Below are 22,217 nucleotides of genomic sequence, written 5' to 3'. Positions count from 1 at the left end.
GCAAATTGTAATCAAATGTCTAAAAAAGAACAGAAACGAGGAAAAATAAAAAATAAAAAAATTCACTTGGACGAAAGCCTGCCCCCACAAAGAGCACGCATATTACTCATCCCCCACAGAGCCGCCTTGCTCTAGTGTATTGTGGGAGGACTGGGGTGGGCGGCTGTGCAGGGGATTGGGAGCTGCGTTATAAGACTACACCACACATGACTTCAGCTCGCATGTAACATATTAGCATAATGTTTCCTCACCTTCCCCTCACACTAAGTGGCTTCTGTTTCAGCCCAGTGTGAGTGTGTGTGTATATACTGTATGCACTTCAAAACTAATCAGGAAAGCCAGTGTGGTGGAACCCAGACATCTTGTTTATCCTGCGAGATTTACCCGCACTTCACCTTCAGAGCCACACATGCTCTCACTTTACATACCCAAACACACACACACATTCGCACACACACAGAGTGAAGGTCTTGTGCTTGTCCCAGGTGCAGAGAAATCTGTGAAGCAGCATGTGGCTTGTCCCAGTTCCTCTATACAGTACCTGTGTGCCTTTGTGTGTGTATATGCATGTGTGTGTGTGTGATTGCGTATTGCGACAAGACTGACCCATTTGAATCTTAACACAGGCGCTCACCAATGCAATTCCTGAAACTAGTTCAACATGTAGGCTAAGCTGCGTATAGCAATGTCACAGAGCAGCAGGAGTGATGGACACTGACGGAGGCTGGGGGTCAAAGGGCACGCAGGGAGCACATGTAGGACATTAAAGGAGCATTTAGAGCAAAAAAGTGTTGCTCTATGCGTGATTTTGAAATGCAGGGTGAGGTCAGGGTGTCAGGAAACGCCAAATGCTCATATGGGGCGCTGAGGAGAAGAACTAGGCCTCCACATTCTGCATCCTCTCTTTCCCAGGGAAGTCAGAAGTCATTTCAAAGCACTGCACGTCTAATGTGTGTTCTGTCCAAAGCAGGTGTGTGTGAGAGAGAGAGAAAGAGAGAGAGGGGAGAAGGAGAAAAGCAAACAGAGACAGAGAAGAGAGAGTGAAAGAGCTGTGGAGGGAGGGAGAGAAAGAGAGAAGCAAACAGAGAGTGGAAGAGAGAGGAGTGGAGAGAGAGAGAGAGGGATTGGATTGTTTCTTTCTCTGGATGCCACCACCAGCAGCAGCAGCAGCAGCACCAGCAGCTCGGATCTGGACGAGAGGTGACCGGGGGCTGAGGGTGAAGGTGTGTGTGTGTGCCTGAGTGTGTGTGTGTGTCTGTGTGTGTGTCTGTGTGTGTGTGTGTGTGTGGCGTCTGGCGGAGAGACACTGCAGGAGCGCGGAGAGAGGCTCAACTTGCTCCCTCTCTGCGCCGCTCTGCCCTCTGTGTGTCGCCGCGTCTCCCTCCCTGCGTTTCCCCGGGACACAGACATCTGGCGTGGTGACATGTGAAGAGGGCTTGGAAGTATGGCATGCAAAGATGGTTTCTGCCAAGAAGAAGGAGACGGTGACAGCGATGCGCCCCGCTTTTATTCGGACCCTCTTCTACTTTTTCTGTTTGGCGACTTGGTGAGTCCCCACAGTGTCTCTCTCTGTCCGTGGTGCTGAAAGCAGACAAAAAACGACACTAATAAGGCTTCTCTCCTCTTCTTTGGTTTTTTTCTTGAAGTTATGGTTTCCTGATTCTTTTTTTTTTTTTTCCTTCTTTCTAGTGTAAAGAAAATCTCTGGACAGACAAAGAAGGATGAAAGGATCTATCCGGAGAATTTTACTCGCATTTTAGACCGACTTCTGGACGGCTATGACAACAGGCTGCGACCTGGATTCGGGGGTAAGTAGGGAAATAAATGCGATTATTTTTGTGCACTATGAAGCATTTTCCATATGAAAACTGCTGATAGTAATCACACGACAGCACTGGCACACTGTGCATCTTCAAATTAAAAAGAGGGAAGAGGCAACTTTATCTTTTATTTTACTTTTTTTTGTGCCATATGAGGTTAAAATACGCCATAACGCGCAATAATGTAGCTGTTAACTCACTACTGAGCACCAAACATACATTATAAGTCATTTTTTTACGCACAGCAATCATACATAACCTCTGAAACACTTGAACTTTATTTTTATTTGACTTTTTTAAGTGCATTAAAATGACTGTAAACTCACCACTGAGCACCAAATACACCATGTAAGTCAAGTCAAGTCAGTTGTATTTGTATAGTCCGACATTTCACTATCTTTAGGCCCTAAAAACTCCTCCATAAAACCCATTAACAGGAGAAAAATGGAAGGAAAATGGAAGAAATCTGACGGAAAAAGCATCAGAGGAGCGATGCTTCTTCCAGGACATGCAGTGGACGTGGTGCACAACTCATAATGGGGACATTATAGCAACAGTGTCATGTTCTCTGTGTGGGAGACTTGCATTGTATGCTTCGTGGTGTTTCACGACACACGGGATGTGACATCGTGTTTCAGACTTGATCCTGTAAGCCTGGTGTGGCTCTGCAGTCTGGCGAAGGGGGCCTCTAAGCTCGCACGTTTGCAAGTTATATAATAATGGTGTGTATGTCCGACGCTTAAATGCAGAGTTCAAGCGCTAGAAGTGCGGATTTGGATTTCCTGCACATCATGTCTGAAAACCAGGACGTGTTAATAAGCAGCGTTTTCTTCTAAAAGAGACATCTCATTAGTTTATGTGCAAAAAAAGAAGAAGCAGCCTGTCAACAGAAATGTGCACACTGTGGTTTTGCTTATCCCTGCACTTATAAACAACGTCTGCCTCCACATTCATTCACTGAAGGAAAAAAAAAACACACACACAACAAACAGGATTATGTTTTTACATCTTTTAAGCTATTTTTTCACTTCCATTATGCGAAGGCTCTGGATGAGATAAGCTTTTGCGTGTCTTTTTGGGGCTTGATGGGGCTGTAAGGTTTATAAAGACTGTTTATGCACAAAAGTGTAAATAAGACTGGTGTGAGGCTGGGCTGTGACACGGAGGGATTTAAAACAGGAAACAGTTATTAAATGTGACACTTGTTGTCTGTTTCATTGACTCTATAGGTCCTGTGACTGAGGTCAAGACCGACATTTACGTGACAAGTTTTGGGCCTGTGTCAGATGTTGAAATGGTATGTACCCTCACTTTAAATGTCTTATATTAAAAGTCCAGTGTGCAGCATAGTGGAGGATCTATTGACTGAAATGAAATATAATATTCACATATGTTTTTATGAGTCTATAATCACCTGAAAATAAGAATCATTGTGTTTTTGTTACCCTTGAATGAGCCACCACAGGTCGCCTTCCATGTTGAACCGACAGACCAAACACTATCTCTAGAAAGGGCCAATAGATGCCACTAAATCCTACACACTGGACCTTTAATACTGTTAATACTTACAGTGCATGCACCTTAAGTTCACAGAACTTTGTTCCAGGTAGTCAAATTATGCTCCAGTGGAAGATCCATGGAAATAAGATGTTTTATTTAGCAGACTTTCTTCCAGATTAATGCAGATAGTCATGAAGCAATACCATCCCACCTTCCAACCTCTTCTGTTTGTTCTTGCAATTCATTTCCCTGTCTTAGGAGTACACAATGGACGTGTTCTTCAGGCAGACGTGGGTGGACCGGAGGTTGAGGTACGAGGGCCCGATAGAGATTTTGAGGCTGAACAACCTGATGGTGACTAAAGTGTGGACACCGGACACCTTCTTCAGGAATGGCAAGAAGTCAGTCGCTCACAACATGACGGCTCCCAACAAGCTTTTCCGCATCATGAAGAATGGCACCATTCTGTACACCATGAGGTACTGCAGTAGCTTCACTCCATCACTGTATGATAAGTGTGTGGACTCAAGCCACAAACTTCAGACTTGACTTGCAGTATCAGTTGGAACAAATGATACCAAAGATGATTTTGTATTATTCGCTGTGTTGTTAAAATTGCATTATATTTGGTGAAGAGTTCATTAAGACTTGTTTAAGACTCAAAACTCAAAGTTTACGACTTGGAACATGCAAAACAATGGACTTGGTCCCACCTCTGCCATCTATTAAAATGAAACACCTGATGAATAATAAACCAATACTTTAGCCTAACTTAGATCATACTGTTATGTTAAATGACTATATGTCTATTTCCTGCTATTTTAACATAATGTGTAATGGCTGATGGGGGAATCGACTCTTCTCATGATTCATATTCTATAGTTTTGTGTTTGTGCTAATTAAAAAAAAGTTGGAGAAAGAGAGAAGACAGACTTTGTTTGATTTAAAGCAATCAAGCAAATTTGCTGTGAAATCAAACCCAGTGGCTCACAGTGTCAACAGCGCAGAGGCTGCCAAATGTTTCAATCTTAAATTCAATATAGCAGTCAAAAACCGGCTCCTTTGCCTTTTTAGTGAACAGGGTTTGGTAAAAACCTTCTATCTCATCACTGATATGCATTCATATCAGAATAATCAACAGTGCATGCTCACATTTAGCGATTACAAGCTTCTTTATTAGAAACATATGAAGTGAAACTCACTGAATGCTAAATAGTGCCTAATTTTTGCACATATTCTGGATGCATGTGTGAGTTTTTTTGTGTGATCTTTAATTGAGCAGCTCTTCTTTTATACTGCAACAGGTTGACTATTAGTGCCGAGTGTCCCATGAAGCTTGTGGACTTCCCCATGGATGGACATGCGTGCCCCCTCAAGTTTGGAAGTTGTAAGTCCTCTATGCGTGTGTGTGTGTGTGTATGTGTGTGTGTGTAAGTGTGGGGGCTTGTTTTACTACATCTGTGGTGTCCAAAAACCAGGAGCTCACTTGTGGGGTCCAACAGGTTTATGGGGACCAGAATGCAGGAAATCACAAGTTAAAAAGGCTGTTTGACGGTTAAGACTTAGTTTTAAGGATTAAGGTTAGGGTAAGGGACTAACGAATATATAAAGAGGTAGAAACAGAGATAGAGAGACATGGTCAGTAAACGATGTTAATATATAATTATATCTAATATAAGTGTAGCTCCCTCCAGTAGTGGACACAAGGTTATGGTTAAAAGCAGGATTTATTCCTCCTGACAGACAAACTGGATTAAAGCTGAAAAATAAAATAGCAAAATGCATGTAGGTCTTATACAGTTTTTGCCATTTTAACTGTATAACAGGTCGCATATAGCACCTAGCATACACTAACACACACACATACAAAGCAAAACTTAACCATAAAAAAACAATCACTCACTTGTACATTTATTTATTCAGTAACGTTATATATATATACTATAATGTTTACACTTTCTTTACTGTATAGAAATTAAACATATCTCGTCCGACTGCTTACTGCTTAAGAGGCACAAGAGGCACTAAACCTAGCTTGCTTCGTCCTTGTTCTTGTTTTCAGTCTTTTAATATGTGTATGTTTTTAATATTTTAACTTTGCTAGCACTTTACTTGCAAGGTGTTGATTAATTGAGTCGTGCGGGAACACTAGAATGGCAACAGCAATTAGGTTCACCTCCAAAAATACTACATCACAGGTAGGAACCAAAAATAGCAGTGACCAAACTGACAACGTGAGGCAGTTACACTAAGAGTAAAGTACACAGCAGACGAAGAGGGTAACCAACAACCAGATGTTTGCTGATTTGCTCTGACAGGACAAATTTAAACCAGCTGTGCACTTGCAGCTAACTGGTGGCCAGTGATACATCTACAGTATGTTGCCTCAAATACGAAAATATGAGACATGCAAGATGTCATTTACAAAGTGATTATAGCTAATCGTGTTTGTACTACGTGTAATCAATGAATCATTACAGCAGGTTACGTCTGAATCATTATTATAGTAACTGAACAGATAAACCGATTGCCGAGAAGACTGGCAGCGTCTGCCGGCCTCCACACTACATTTTATATGTTGTGCCTCGCGGTGTCGTTTCACAGGAGACCCACTGGATTGCTTTACATCACTAAACAGGAGGCATCCCAATTCGCAATTAAAACACAGGATTTAGTTTCAGCAGAGGTTTGACTTTATTTTAGCTTACCTGAATTTAGTTCTCAAAAACTTAAGTGACTTCAGTGAGAGGGAGCAGGGGGAAAAAAACAGGATTATTAAAGGAAAAGACTTGGTACCAGATATGAAGCTACAGCCAGCTGCCAGCAGCCAGCTGCCAGTTAACTTTAATAGCACTCGCATTTCTGTCTGGTAAATATGAAGCATTTGCCTGCAGTCGGTTAGCTTAGCTTAGCATAAAGACACAGGGTGAAACAGCTAGTCTGCCTCTAAAACTCACTAATTAACATGTTAAATCTTGTTTGTCTAATTTGCACAAAGTGTAAAAATTACCAAGCGTCTTGCTGTTTCTACCTGTGTTTGTGCTAAGCTAAGCTAACCGACTGCAGGCAAATGCTTCATATTTACCAGACAGAAATGCAAGTGCTATTAAAGGAAACAATTGTCGAACTATTTATTTAACACCAATGGAAACGATTACCGTTCATCTCAGTTGCTTGATTTTAGCTGCTAGCTTTTTATGGTTAATTTAAATGATATATAAATGAGTTTAGGAAGGTAAGGAAGTCTGTCACAAATATAAAGTTTGCCCTGGTTTGGTCTGAAAAGCTGGATCACATGACTATTCTCCTCTTGGCGCTGAAATGGATTCTGTGCTGAAAAGAGTGCTGAGGAGCTGAGCACTTTGTCTGACACAAAGCGACTGAATGCTAATACTAAATAATGAAGTATTTCATTCTTCATTGTGAACAATGAAACCCTAGCTCAGCACCAGTGTTTATATTGGGACTACTGGTCAGCAGAAATGACTTATCTCAAATAAAGGAGTCTCTCAAATAGAGCAGCTCCGTCTTATCGGAGAAGAGCAGCAATTTGAAGATTACATCTGCAAGAGAAAGGAAAGGAAAAGACAACGAGTTTGCCTTTACACTCACCCAATCCGCCATCAATTACCCAGTGTGGTGACATTGCAGAGGACAAATTCACATTTTCTCAGTTATTGTCATCCGTCTCCCCCTCCTCCTCCTCCTCCTCCTCCTCCTCCTCGTCTCACCATCCTGCTCTGCTGCTGCTAGCCTCCAGTCAGGAGGAAGCGACCATGGATCTGATGTGGCCTGAAGCAAAGGAAAGGTCAGAATCCCTTCCTCTGCCTCAGGATAGTACAGACCTATGCAGCTATTTTCCATAGCTGGTGTGTGTGTGTGTGTGTGTGTGTGTGTGTGTGCTAATTTTCTCTCTGTCTGCCCTGCCGTCATTTTTTCTACATCTCTCTTTCTCCCTCCCTCTCTCCGTCTCCTTTTCTGTTTCTCCATCTGGACTTGTGTGCACAGGCATTGCGTTCCACTCCATGACACACCAGAGTCATTTCATTTTGGCAGCACAGTTGGTATCCTGCCGATGTGGGGTCCCATAGGGAGTGGCAGGCACAGACAACTGGCATTTTCCTTGTGCGTCCGCAGACTGGCCAACCTCGCCAGGATACAAACAGAAAAATGCTCTGACGAGGCAATATTGGGAAATAAATGTATGACTTAAAGTATTGTTAAATTAAAGACAATAGAGAATTTATCTGACCTTTTCAACTTTTGTAGGAGGCTGGATGTCAGGATGATGCATCAGTGAGTAAAAAATGACAGATGGGACCTCCTGTGAACTTTGACTCCAACCACATTGCATTGGTTTCAGTGGATTGGATGTGTATTTCTATTAGAAAATGTCAGCCAATCGGTGCCATTTCAGTGACATATGATGAAACATTCTCCTTATTTGTCTTGCAGAATAGTAAATTAATTACTCCCGAGGTTCCCTATGTTTGAATAGAAGTGAGGGGTCAAGCTGCCTCACAGGGCTGGTAGCCGCTAAAAAATTAATTAGTCAGTGGAGAGTTTTAGTGTCCTGTGATGCTGCTTCAGAGGCTTTTTGCCTTGGAGAAACAATGAGCAGTAATCATTTTAACTTAAAACCTTCAAATTGAAGGAAATGTGTATTCAAGAATAAGAATTAGGATATTAACGTTTGCTCTTGTATTTTAGTTGATGTTCACAAAGAAGTGGCGTCAGGTATCAGGAGAGACTTCAGAGCTGTAGTCTAAAGTTTACTGGAGGCAGCAGACTTTATTAAATTACTAACGTTTTGAAGCAGGTGTGTCTTCATCATAACTGAACAGAGACTCACATCCTCCTAAATAACTTAAAGAGACTCATTCAGCACAGGCTGCAGAAGAAGGGAGGGGACAAAAAGACATTTCATAAATAAGTCCATAATATGTATCCAAATATAAGTAAACTATATTAAATAGCTTGTATTAAACTGCTATAAATAGCTATACCACTCACCTAATAAGAAACAACCCAGCCTAAATTAGAAGAGTGGACAGCATGTAGAAAATAATCTATTATATCAATTGATGTCTCATCATTTAAACATGTTGGCAAACCAAAAATCAGAGGCTGTACAAAAAGTGTGAAAAAAAGTGGAATAAAGTAATTCTAAAGACTTAAAAAGGCTTTTAAACGATCAATAATGGTTAATCAGGAGAAATATGATAATAGGCAGGACTCAGTAACTGGATGGATGATTACATACATACATACACAGAACATACATTGCTACTTACTTCACATCTTACAGTAAGTGACTCACATCGGGGTGGCTTTGCTGTCCGCCCACAGATGCCTACCCTAAAACAGAGGTGATCTATACTTGGACCAAAGGGCCTCAGCATTCAGTGGAGGTCCCTCCCGAGTCCTCCAGCCTCGTTCAGTACGATCTCATCGGCCAGACGGTCTCCAGTGAAACGATTCAATCCATCACAGGTGAGACTCGCTCGTCCTTTAGCCATTTTAATATACTGAATTATACTGAATGCTTTCAAGCTAAATGTTTGCAGCGTTTGATGTGATGCACTTGGTTGTTTATTTCTCCAAAAAAAGAGTCGACTATCTTTTATTGAAAGAAAGAAGAGATGTTCAGCTGTCTGTGTGCATTGTACTATGTCAAACCTGGTAGATTTGCCAGGTCTACTGTGTATTTCCACATGAATGACAGGACAAATACTGTAGAAAAGCAGCACGGGTGGTAGATATTGGAAGGATTTAGACTCCGGCCTCTTGAATTCAAACACTGTTAATATCATGAGTCAAGGCTTTCACTTCATAAATACTGAAGGATCCAAAAAAAGATTTTAGCAGCAGGAAGTTGCAACAGGTGGCATGTGTCCATTTAGGTGAGAATGGATGGGGGTCACTAAAATATAGAGGATGATCAAATAGAATCAAATGTGACGTCTGTCTAAAGCTGCATTAACTGAAATCTGTCAGCCTGCAACTTTAAATTCTTTGTTAAACTAATTCATTCCTGTTGATCCTCCAGGTGAATATGTGGTGATGACGGTCTACTTCCACTTAAAACGTAAAATGGGCTACTTCATGATTCAGACGTATATCCCCTGCATAATGACAGTAATCCTCTCCCAAGTGTCCTTCTGGATAAATAAAGAATCCGTCCCGGCACGCACAGTCTTCGGTAAGTAGACCTCACACATCCCTCATCCTGCACAGCCTTTCTGCTCTCTGTTTATTTATTATATGCCTGCATGCCAACTTGAGTGTCTCTTCACTGAACAACAAGGTGATTTTACAGTGTGAGGTGATTATTGGGAATATAAAGAGCTATAAAGAGAACTGTTTTTTTTTATATTAAGATTGCTACGTGAAATGCTATTAGTTGTAAAACAGGTTTTAAGTGGAAGAATGAACAGCTGACTACATAAAGGAAGAAAACGTCTAAGCAAAGATGCCTCGAGCAAAGACAACGAATGTGGATCTACAAAAATTGTTTTGGCTTATCACAATCCTCTCAAGATGAAATATAAATATCCCTCTAAATGGGTTGAAACTGTAATAAAACCATGATGGGCCCCGCGAGAGTATTTGAAGTAGTTGTTAGAGGCAAGATGCACCAGGGGGTAGTTTGGATTTGGATTGTAGGTATCAACAGGTTTTTAATTATAAAGATATAATATAATAAAGATTATTTTTAGCATTTTTTTCACTTTTATTGGACAGCAGAGGCAGAGAGGAAACAGGGGAGAGAGGGTTATGAACAAATAGGAACATCCGTGGCAACTGAAGCCGACTTAAGCTGCAGTTCCGCCACTTGAGGCTGTCTGCAGAAGTGATCAATCTCCATAAGCCCTCATGTTAAAATGCCCAACTTTACAACAGAAATAAACATGTCCTGTTCATGATAACTGTACAGGGGTTTATTCACCTGTTTAAATTATATTAAGGCTTAAAGTTATGGTTGCTGTCTGTAACTGAACCGGTGATAATGCGGCCGCTGACTGACCCTGCGGGATGCATCATAAACATTTGGCTACCAATGCACTCCACAGTTATTTAATTTTACACAAAAAATACTATATAATCAGGATTCTCTCTTTACCACAGAATAAATCTTTTTAAAAGTCTGAAGTTAATTTAAAGTGGCCTATGTATAAGATTTTGTAGCATCTAGCGATGTAGTTGCAGATAGTTGCTCACCCTCCCTTTCCGAGAGCGAAGGAGAAACTACGGTGCCTACAAAACTATTTGCAGCCAAATCTAGGTTTGTCCATTCTGGGCTAATGTAGAAACATAGCAGACTCCATGTATAAAAAGGGCTCTCACTAAGGTATCGCAAACACCACGATTTCTATATTTTGGTGATTATACACTAATGAAAACATACATATTAATATTCCATTTCTGCCAGTATCCTCCTAAATATTACACACTGGACCTTTATGCTCGGTATTTTATCACATTTTCAAAGATTGTTGAATTATCCATGATTTCTGCGTTATCAGTTGCTTTCAGCTTTTTGGCCTGTGACCCAGTTACGCTCTCCCTGGCTCCCCTGGCACAACATTTGGGTCCCAGTCCTAGAATAGACCGATGTGTGTGTGTGTGTGTTGATGGAGAGGCAGAATAACAGACAGAACTACTAAAACCAGACCTAGGTGTTGTTGTTTTATCATTAACAGACCTCTCACTTTGTCAACCATCCATTATGTTGAAGGAAAGTCATTCAATGATAATGGCACTGACGCTTGTCCTCCATTTTGTAAGTAGTTCTGATAGATTATGTTTAAGCACCATTTACAACGGGTAATTTTAATGTATCACCATGACTAATGAGAGAGAAAGAAAAACAGTGTCAGTGTCAGGTGTTATTCTTTCAGCTCTGTGACATGTAGACTGTTCATGATGCTAGAAGTATGTGGAGAGAACTAAATATCAATGACATACATTGTAAATCATTAACTAATGCTTTATTGATCAGTTACAAGCAGAACCTTTGGTTGCTGGCTGTGAAACGTCAATTTGACTTTGTGTCAATTACTTTTTGGAAAAAGGAACCCGGACTAAATTATTTTGTTAAGAGCTTATTAAGCAGTTATTATTGGCTTAATAACATATATAACTACATTATTACCAAATAGAAAGGATAAATAACACATAATCCCCAGTACAAGCATCAGGGATGACAAAATGTTAATTTATTTCTATTGTGGTGCTTAAAACTCCACCGATTTATGCATCACATTCGTTAAACTGAACAGTTACAAAATCAATATTGATGGAGAAAAAAAAGAGATATCGTCTGTTTTATTCCACACATTAAAAATCTGATATCTACATTACCCAGAATACAACTCGACTGCTGACAGTTCGGTCAGAGATTTGGGTGTGTAGCTGCTAATTTAGCCCTAAGCCGCGAGTCTCAAGCAAAGATGAGGAGCGGGTTACAGAAAGTCTCGTAATCTCACGTGTTTCTCACTTCCGGACCAACTAATTTATCAGAATTCATGCAGCTCCCTCCGAAAGGCTTTATGTATAGTTCTCCCCAAGACCTGTAAACAGACTGATGTTTAAAAATTGGTGGAGTTCCCCTTTAATTATAATAATGGGGCTGCTGTTGGCTTGCAGTGACATTTAGTCAAACTATGACAGCATACTGAATCACTAATGGTGACCAAACAACCAACTGCCGTAATGACACACACACTGTAGTGTCACCTGTATCCATTCAGTGCATTTGACAGACACAGTGTAAGTTTCTGCTGTCGACTGAATAGTTTATGTTTTGAGTTTTTTAACTGAGCAGAAAAACGCTGCACGACCCTAGAAGTGTCTCTCAGTACTGTGCAGTGTAATAAAGCACCAGGGGATCAATGCCGCTCTCCCGCAGTGACCAATGTATCTGACAGTCCAGCTGCACGGTCCCCGCCTCCCCGCCCCAAACTGTCCAGAATGACAGAGGCATCACAGCAGCGCAACTATTGTCGTATCAGTTGAGCCTCTGAGGCAGCGGATTTCTGCTGTTATCCGCTGTGTTTAAATACACGTGTGTGGCGGTGGTGAGTGAGGTTGGGGTGGGAAGGGGAGGGAGGGTGGTCTGTGTTTGGATTTCTCCTCTTCCTCCCTGCAGCCACACTCTGTTTTGACTTCCTGCCTTGGTGACTCAACCACTGTGTCCTGCTGTGAGCGAGGAAGAGGCAGTTTGTCAGGAAGACAAACAGGAGTGGAGGGATGATTAGGGTTGGAGCTTCTTGGCTAGAAAAAGCAACATTTTTTAACAAGCTCATTCACAGCATCAAATGGTTTGTTTCTATAACTGAAGCTTGTCTGGAATGAGAGCGTGCAGGTGTGGCCTTTAATGGTAGAGGAGGTCAGATGGCTCTTGGAAACACATTGATTCGCTTTCCTTGTGAGAAGTAAGATGAGAAGTATGATAACTCTCTCATGTCTGTGTCTGAATTACATAAATGGAGCTAGGAGACACGTTTATCTTAACATAAAGACTGTAAGCAAGGGGAAACAGCAACTCTGGCTCTCTTCTGAAGTGCATTAATTAACACAGTGTATCTAGTTTGTTTAATCGGCACACAAACATAATATAAAAATGACATTTTGTGGTTTTGGGGAGAGTTGATACTTTGTGTTTCTGTCCATTTGCGTGTGTTAGTTAACTGAGCCTCAAGGTGCTCTGTGTAGTCATGCATGATGTTTTGCAGGTTACATCACAGGAGAAGCCATGTAAACAGTCATTTTGATATTTTAGTTTTAAAATCTTAATGTGTAAGTGTCTATTGGGCTGAGAATTCATTATTAGATTTTTAACTGAAGAAACTGTTAAATTTATTCACTTTCATCCTGATGCAAGCGATTGTGGCATCAAGAAGAAACAAGGTTTAAAGCAAAGGTAAATAGGGCTGCAACATTACTGATTAATCAGATGATAATTTTCTCAATCAATCGATTAGTTGTTTGCTCCATAAAATGTCAAAAAATTATGAAAATCAATGTTTCCCAAAGCCTAAGGTGACATCCTAAAATATCTGGTTTTCTTAAAATTGTATTAACTAAAAATTAATAATTGTTTATCAAAATAGCTGACGATCAATTTAGTAGTTAAAAAACTAATCAATTAATTGACTTTTTTAATGGTTTTCAGTGTAGAAATGGGAGGATTTTATACGTACAATTATTTATTAGTTTCTAATTATAGCCTGTGTTTACTTAATCTCTACATTGTGTTGTGCCATAAATATTTCTCACTGTAGTCAATACTTTAGTGAACAAAAGCCAAGCACATTGGATTATTATATTTCGCACAGATGTAGTGGCTGATGTTAATTAGAGGTTCTGGTAAATGTATTTTGTGCTCAGCTAGCTGTTTTCAAGCTGCTTTTAGTGTTTTTACTAAGCTAAGCTAATTGCCTCCTGGCTCCAGCTCTGTATTTAATGGACAGACATGAGGTTCATATGAATCCTCTGTAACACTTTATTTGAGAGCGGGTGCATACAATTGCCATGAATCTGTCGTAACCATGAAGGAATCTTCTGAATGTTTATCACAATCAGGTTTATATCCAGGTAGGTTTTGTATATACAAGGCATTTCCCTTCGTATATTGGTGCATAACAATAAAGACTATCTGCTGTTGAGAAGCATACATTGACTATAACTAAAATATTATAAAGACAAAAAAAAAGACAATGACATTAACCCATAACCCCATTTGTCTTATGCACACAACTGTAAATAAAGTGATACCAGATCTTCTCGTCTAGCACTTTGACACAGATATTGAACTATTTATTTAGAGACTAGATTTGTCTGTACCCTCTAAACTGTGGTATTTAGCATCTGTTTTTCTATTTTCAGTATCTAAGGTACCAAAATATCCCCGCAGGCTGCAGTCTTGTCATTGTGCGGAGGTGAAAATGAAACAGTCGGTGTAAAGATCTAATTGGTTGACTGGTAGCTCAACTGTAGCACTACAATCAAATAAGTGAAAGCAAACGTATCTACTCAAATATAAAAAGGCTCAAATACAGTACAGCACTGCACTATTAACACATATTTATTTCTTTATTAGTTGCACTGTAGACATGAAAGCTTTTAACGTATGCAAAGTTCCAGTATATCTATCAACCATCTCGTTTTTTTTTTCTTATGTTGAGAACAGCTTTATATTAGAGGTTAATATCCTCCGTCTGTGGCCTCAAGCCGCAGCTCACCTATCAATGTCACCCAGCTGGTTTTGATTGACAGGTAATTATATGGCGGTCACGTCCGGGGCGCGGGGGATGAATTTATGTTGGGCAAGGACTCTGCAGCACAGATTGTTCCAGGTCTCCAACGTAAAGGGGATTTTCTCCAAATCACATTATTGCTATTGGTTAATAATATGAAGGACAAATGATGAGCTACAGGCTTATACAGTAACCTTCTGTTACACATGTGACCTTGTGTGCTGGCCAGATTAGGTTCTCGATTTATTTGTACGGTATCTCTATTGGTACAGCAAAGTCAAATGTGTCCTTTAGTTCTTTGTGGTATAAACTCCCTTCACTTACATTGTTTGTACAGTTGGGGTAGTCCACGGTTGCTGGTGTGGAGTAGGAGATACACATACATTTAGGAAACTGTAATCTCTCAGTGACGATATATCTTTTGATACACATCAGACTTGTAGCTATTTGGAGGCAGAGTTTGTCTGCAGGCAGAAATAATCCTATTGGCCAGGTTAAACCTTAACTGGCGAAGCAGTTGTTTGTCCTCCGTGAAGTACATTTGACTACATCTCAGTGAAAATGGATAAAAAAGAGAGAGGTGGTAGTGACAGTCACACTGAAGGAAAATATCTTACCATAATTTGTTCATGTTAGCTTGTTAATGTGTAAAAAAGTGTAATATGGTTGAAGCTTAATACAGAATGAAGTTGTGCTGATAAATGTTTTTAAATTAAAGGTCCAGTTTGCAACATTTAGGAGGATCTATTGGCAGAAATTGGATATAATATCCATATGTATGTTTTCATTAGTGTATAATCAGCTGAAAATAAGAATTATTATGTTTTTGTTGCCTTAAAATTAACTGTTTTTATCTACAGAACTGACAAGGGATTTCCAATCTGCAACTACAGCGCTAGATGCCACTAAATCTTACACACTGATCCTTTAACAATGAATAATATATTTGTAATGTGAAAGACATTGTTTGTAGTGATGAACCCACAGAGAATCATCATGCAGTTCCTTTATTCTTTAGTGTTTTTCATTGTTTTTGTTTCATGGCCCGTAGCTTTACTGCTTCACACACACACTGTTCTCATAAAAACTTACTTTTAGCTAAATGTTAGCTCAGCTTCACTCCTGTTTTGGATCTGTTGTGGTCTTCACTGACTCCTGAGAGAAATATATGGATATTTAGCTGCTGAATATCCACTTTCTTCACCAGCTAACCTTGCCTGATGTTTGATGCTAAGCTGTTTTCAACAAAAAAAGGCACCCAGCACCAAACAACAGACAGAATAAGTTAGCTTTTAGCTGGTGAACATAGTGGAGCATTTAGCAGCTAAAGAGCCAATTATTTCCCTTAGGAGGTGATAAAGACCAAAATGGAGCTAAAAGAAGAGTAAATACTGAACTAACATTCGCCTGGTAGCAGGAAACACGACTCCAAATGAATGTTTCTCTGTGTCTACTGGATGTGTAAACTGCTAACTTTTTGCCAACACATATCAAGTTGTTAATAAGTAAATTTTTTATATGTGTACAGCTTGTTGCCATGGCCCCCTAAGTGGCCCAAAAGACCCCAAAAAACATTCAATCAATGTAGGTGTAAACACTTCTTTTTGTCTCCCATTCCAGAGAGCCGAACGTATTCTGTTCTTTATCCTCCTGCATTCAGTTAATGAAATATGCTGATGAGGAGCAACATACTGTACATGGGTTATTGAACACTGTGCAAATGATCTCTATCATCATTTATTTGGCAACGACACGAAGAAAATCTCTTGCAGGGTTTCTCATTCTTAGAGCAGTTTCACAAGCAGATAAATGTTTAGTCTTAATTGTAAATCGTTTTTATTACAAATTAGATGTATTTTATTAGACACTTGGACTTATGCGGTGACCTCTAACACAGATATGTTTCATATTGTCCTGTTTTTCCACTGAAGGCATCACCACTGTCCTGACCATGACGACACTCAGTATCAGCGCTCGCCACTCCCTGCCCAAGGTCTCATACGCCACCGCGATGGACTGGTTCATCGCTGTGTGCTTTGCCTTCGTCTTCTCTGCCCTCATTGAGTTTGCCGCTGTAAACTACTTCACCAACGCACAGATCGAGCGGGCCAAAAAGAAGCCAGCCAAATGTCCCCCGGTACCCCAAACAACGCCTGTCAAGGTCAAGGACGGCGAGGAAGTGCTGCAGGTGATTTTTGTTTCCTTCAAAGTGGCCGTGGCAAATAGTCTGATAGTACTTAACTTCAAGGAGCACTTACACAGCATGTCCCTTATTATGTGCTTACTGTATCTGGCCTTTAGCCTAGACTTTTGAACGGCGAGGAGTGGGCCAGCCTGAGGACCGTCAGCTGTGCTCCTGCTCATAAGAGCTGAGAGGCTCAGAAATGTAAAGAAAAGAGGAGAAAACTGATCCCAGGATGTGCGTTTAGGCCTCTATTTAACACCAAAACCTGCTTGTATCTCACTGTTGAACTGAAAAGATTATGATGAGTTTTTAGCACCACAAATCTGAGCATACTGTACTTAAATCCCAGGCTTCTGAAAGCTCATGTGGTTCCACATCAAACAACAAACACGGCACTAGACTTTAATAAATTGGCGGTGACACACGCAACCACTATTTTACGGTCGTCCACAATGTTTAGGCTTTCGTATATCGCCCACAAATGATGTTGATTATGTGTTCACTGTTCCCGAAAAAGGTCAAAATATGAATTCTACCTGTTTCTTTCACCTGATTACACAGATAATTGCTCCGTCAACCACAGCTCGACATGTTGGAACACGTGTTAAATGAGGTGGACAATAAAATTAAACACTTAAAATATTTCTTACCTGTTACCCCCAGATCAGCCCGGGTAAATTTAGCTTTTGTTCAGCCATAAATGTAGCTAATGTGCTAATGTAAAATGTGCTAATTCGCTGACTCTGGTTTAGAGAAGAAAATACGAGGAGCGAGAAAACAAAACAGCATTCAAAAATAGCTTCAGATCACAGATGTGTACGGCTAATCATGAGGTGTTCCTCAATTATGGTGCTTGCGGTGGGACCTTTATTTTGAAATTCCACATGAATACACTGACATAATCTCCTATGTCTGTGTCACTAGTTGAAACAAATTACATTGACACCATGGTAGCTGACATATGGATTGGATCAGGATTCATGAATATGCCATGAAGCTATTTTAGAGCTCTTTTTGTCAGATGTGATGAATGTGTTACAAATCACTGTTGTGTGTAGCAGTGCATTTATGGCGCTGGATAAACACTGTTTTACAGATGGGATGGCTGGAGGAAGTGCGTATTCCTTCTAAAGAGATGAAAATAAATAAATATATAGGTCTACTGTTAACTTATCACTGAAGCTGACATCACCCATGCAATGCGTGTGTCAGTTTTACACTAACTACTTTAAGTTGCCCCTTCCAGTCCAAATCCCAGTGTGGCGTAATCATGCCTGAATGCAGTATAGTGACAACGGCACTTCAGTGGATTAGTAGGTTGCCACGGCAACGCAGCCCGAGTACATCTGTATAGGTTTCAGAAAAGGCTCTGGCACTGGGTTGGGGTGGCGGGGGGGGAATTAACTCTATTTTCCTCGAGAGCAGGTCCTGCTGGCGCTAACCAGGGTTTGGCAACAGGGTCAGGGTGTGTTGATGGTTCACACACACACACACACACACACATAGTTCCTCTGCTGCACATGGGACACAATAACACTTTCAGTTTCAGGGGGGGTGGATTATTCCTGCAAATGCCTTAGTACCAGCATCACACTCTCCCTGCTTGAAAACATCAACGCTCAAAGGATAAGCTCCTTTGACGCTACACTGCATTACAGCCCCGATGAAGTGCTACCTACTTTCTGTCTTAAGCTTGTGTGAAATGAGTGAAATCCTCGGTAAGTGACATCTGTATTGCACACACTCGACTGCTTCCAGATGAAGGCCATCTGTGTCGGGGGGGGACTGTAATCAGATCAATATGACAAGGTTTATGTTGCCCGGTTGCTTTTCAGGAAGGAAAAGCGAGTGAGTTTTTACCTTGCCTGCAAATGCCTTCAAAACGAGAAGCAGACAGGAGGAAACTACGAATCCTAATTTTCTCAGCTTTATTTATTTTATTTTCTCTTCTGACTCACTCGGACCAACTTTAGTTTGCAGTGCATAATATTATCACTTTGTAAATAAGTGTATTTATCAGGGTTTTAATAATTTTGTTAAATATTTTAAGCAGATATAGTATTTAAGTATTTACCGATTTAAAAGGATATAAAAAGCCTCTGAAACGCTATTCAGACCATGATGTAACACTTAATCTCTTCACCTAATGAAACTTCCTTACTCGGATCAATAGCTCATTGTGGACTATAAAATATAGCCTTGTCTGAGAAATCGATATTGGACATTTTAAAAATCAGATATATTGACTGAAACAGCAGTTTATGATGAGGATTCTTCAAATAAATCATGTTATTAAAGAATTGTGAACAAGGTACTGACATTCTGGCTTGGGGAGTAACGAGTTACAACTGAGTTAATTAATCAGGATACAAAAAAAAGATTAGATTAGATCAGATTACAGTTACATTTAGTAAAAAAAGGGGATTGTTTAGCAGGATTACAATTTCAATATACATCAGTTTTTCTTTAAAAACACATTGAGCATACGACACATTTTAGATAAAAAAAAACTTTTCGTTTCTAAGGTTACATTGTTCTGTTGTCTCATAAAATACACTCGTCAATACTTCTTATTGGCATTCATTTTCATTCATTTTTATTTGTATATTTGGTGTTGAGTTAATTCAGAAGTAACAGTAATCAAGTTACATTACTTTAATACTATAACACTTGGATAAAGGTAAGCAATTAGTACTTAGTAGTAGTAGTAGTAAGTGACCCTCAGAGCCGTGCTGACATTACTTTGATTTAGATTCTACTGTAGACTCCCAATATTGGTAAACTTCTGTATCAGTGCAACTTTAATAAACAGATTATTATTGGTGTTTTCTCTCTTTGTCAACAGAATCCTGATACCAACGGGAACCTGAGAAAGCGGATGAATTATATTTCCCACCAAGGGCCCAGCAGTCAGCAGAGAGCCCAGTCCACCACCAATATTTCTGGAGTGGGAAGAGCGAGACCGCTGCGACCTTTAGTCAGCGGAGCCAACGGCAGCTCCTCCACCCTCTCCCGCTCCAGCCCCAAATCTGAGAGCCTGCTCAGCGTGGCCTCCTCCTCCGCCCAGCTGGTGAAGAGCACGCCGCAGGCTGCAGCTTCCACACCAGACGTGATGGCGGCAACACCGTGCAAGCAGAACGCCAGCTCCTCGTCTCTGCAGCATCTGCTCGGGCCCAAGCTGGAGCGCATCCAGATGATGGGGAACAAACTGGAGCTAAAGCAGACGCCGTGCTCTCAGCCCACTACTGCTGGTATGGGTGGAACCAGCAAAATTGACAAGTATGCACGGATCCTGTTTCCGGTGTCCTTCGGGGCTTTTAATATGGTCTACTGGGTGGTTTACTTATCAAAGGACACGGTGGTGGCAAAAGGCGGCTAGACTTTGCTTTGGCAACAAGCGACAACTCATTTCTTCTAACAGACGGGAAGCTAAGGATTATGGGAGTTTGCAAACAATAAGAGGAAACTATTGTTCTTGCCAAACACATAAACAAAAAGTGCTCACCAAGCACTTCCATATCCTGGAGAACACACTCAGAATACATTTATTTTTTCTTCCTAAGGTCCTCGAACAGCAAGCATGGGAACAAATCAACCAAATTAGAAATATCTGAGTCAACAGAAGAAAAGAACACCTGCACACTGGAATATGCTACTGTCCTCTTTATATCGTGCTACATCTGACTGTAAAGGTCTTCACTGGCTTCAACTGCCTCATGATCCCTTTTGGCCTGCAGTCGTGGTTAAAGCATGGGATTTTTTCATTTTCCTATTTTTGTACCCTGCACCCGGCAAGATATTTGGATGTGTGCACCACCGTCCTGAAAATGAACTACACCGACGCTATGTAAATATATACATTTATTAGGATAAATGGATTTATATTTAATGATTACAGTGTACTTCAGTTTGAATATTAAGATGTGTTGCTTTGGTGCCAGCAGGCTAGATGATGCAAAGTTAAATTATTTTAGAGAACACAGGGACTCCGGTAGTGGTTTCCAGGGGCTTTCTCTTTATCCTGATAAACTATAATTCCTGAATACTGGCCAAATGACAGTCACACTAAAATGAAGAAAGGTTTTGGTCAGAATAAAAGTCCTCAACTGAGGCCGAGTGGAGCTTTGGCCCTGGAACTGATCAGCCCTGAAAAGCCTCTCTTGTACAGTACCTACTTGCAAAGCATCTTTCTTATACAAGATGGATTAACTAAACGGGAAATACTGAAGATGAAATTTGGGGATCAGTCGGGCAGAAAGTAGTAAAGACAAGTTATTAATTCCTGTAACAGTAGGATTTAAGCTTCTTTCCTGCCATAATGGGTTACCAAATAGTAGACAAAGATTGTGCAAGTGATTAAAATACAGTCATTGCATGAATAAATAGAGGGAGCAGAAAGTAAAGCCATTCGTCAGTTAGATCACCGCAGCAATAAAATAGTGAGTTGGTTGTTTGTTTAGGGACATTTGGCTATCACAATAAAGGAACTGTTCAACAACTGCTTTGGGGGAAGAGACTGAGCTGACTGCTGTCATCCACCTCATTGAATTGTGTCTAACAGATGTTAGAGTGAGAATGAACCTGTTTCCGGTTTGTTTTACATTATTTCACAGCATTGCATGGTGTTAAACCTGTCTCACGTGTTACTGGATGAGGTCTACAAAGGACAGGGGCAGATCTAGAGAAATATTCATGGAGTGGGGAGGCAAAAATATATATGCTGATTTAATCACAAAAAATTTGCTTGGAAAAGCTTCCAAATGAAGATATTTTAATTAAAAAACATCACATTATCATAGCACATTAGTAAAACACTGAATAGAAATATCTTTAGTTAGAAACCAATACATTTTATTTCCAAATCAAATCTTTAAACATTTTTCCAAATACATTTTCATTTAACTTAATCATCTAAAATGTGACCATAAAATTATATGTGTTAATTTAACATTTTTAACACGTTATTTTTAATGTTAATTTAAATTAATCTGTTAATTTGACAGCATTTGGAGCCCCTGGAGATCTGGAGCCAAAGCAGTGTTGTTTTTTTCACATTGTGAAAGTTGGATGAAGCAAAGGGTACGTGTTTGTTTGAAGTGGAACAGCCTGTTGAGTTTTATTTTTCAGGCAGCCTCAGAGTTAGCTGATGTACAGCTGTCAGTCATTCATTCAGCCGCTGTTAATTGGGCCAGCTTTAGGGTAATGGGATTTATGCTAGCTACACCATATTACCAGCCAGAAAGAAATCCTAATACAAGTCTGAGTGCAGCGTTGCCTCTAGCCCTGCTGTAGGAAATAGTTCAACATTTTGTGAAATACATTTTTCTGCCTTTTCTCTGAGAGTTAGATCAATACCAGTCTGTACCCTTCATATAATATACAGCCAGTAGTTGGTTAGCTTCACTTCGCCTAAAGACTGAAGGCAGCCGGCCTGGATCTGTCCAAAACTAA

The 22,217-nt window shown here is 40.3% G+C and overlaps 1 protein-coding gene across 1 annotated transcript; it reads left to right on the top strand.

The window, feature by feature from the left end:
• Positions 1-1,457: 1,457 nt before the first annotated feature.
• Positions 1,458-20,605, top strand: gabra4 (gamma-aminobutyric acid type A receptor subunit alpha4). Its single transcript, XM_035668703.1, has 10 exons — positions 1,458-1,546; positions 1,690-1,808; positions 3,050-3,117; positions 3,579-3,799; positions 4,625-4,707; positions 8,670-8,813; positions 9,370-9,522; positions 16,513-16,769; positions 18,189-18,191; positions 19,612-20,605. Exons 1-10 carry the CDS (start codon positions 1,458-1,460, stop codon positions 20,143-20,145), a joined length of 1,671 nt encoding a protein of 556 aa, XP_035524596.1. The 3' UTR covers positions 20,146-20,605.
• The last annotated feature ends 1,612 nt before the right edge of the window (positions 20,606-22,217 follow it).

Source organism: Morone saxatilis, unplaced genomic scaffold (genome assembly GCF_004916995.1).
Source record: "Morone saxatilis isolate NCDOM2014 unplaced genomic scaffold, NCSU_SB_2.0 Contig22, whole genome shotgun sequence".
In the NCBI taxonomy this organism is placed as follows: domain Eukaryota; kingdom Metazoa; phylum Chordata; class Actinopteri; family Moronidae; genus Morone; species Morone saxatilis.
The sequence above is the reverse complement of the archived record's forward strand: the minus strand, read 5'-3'. Positions and strand labels throughout refer to the sequence as shown.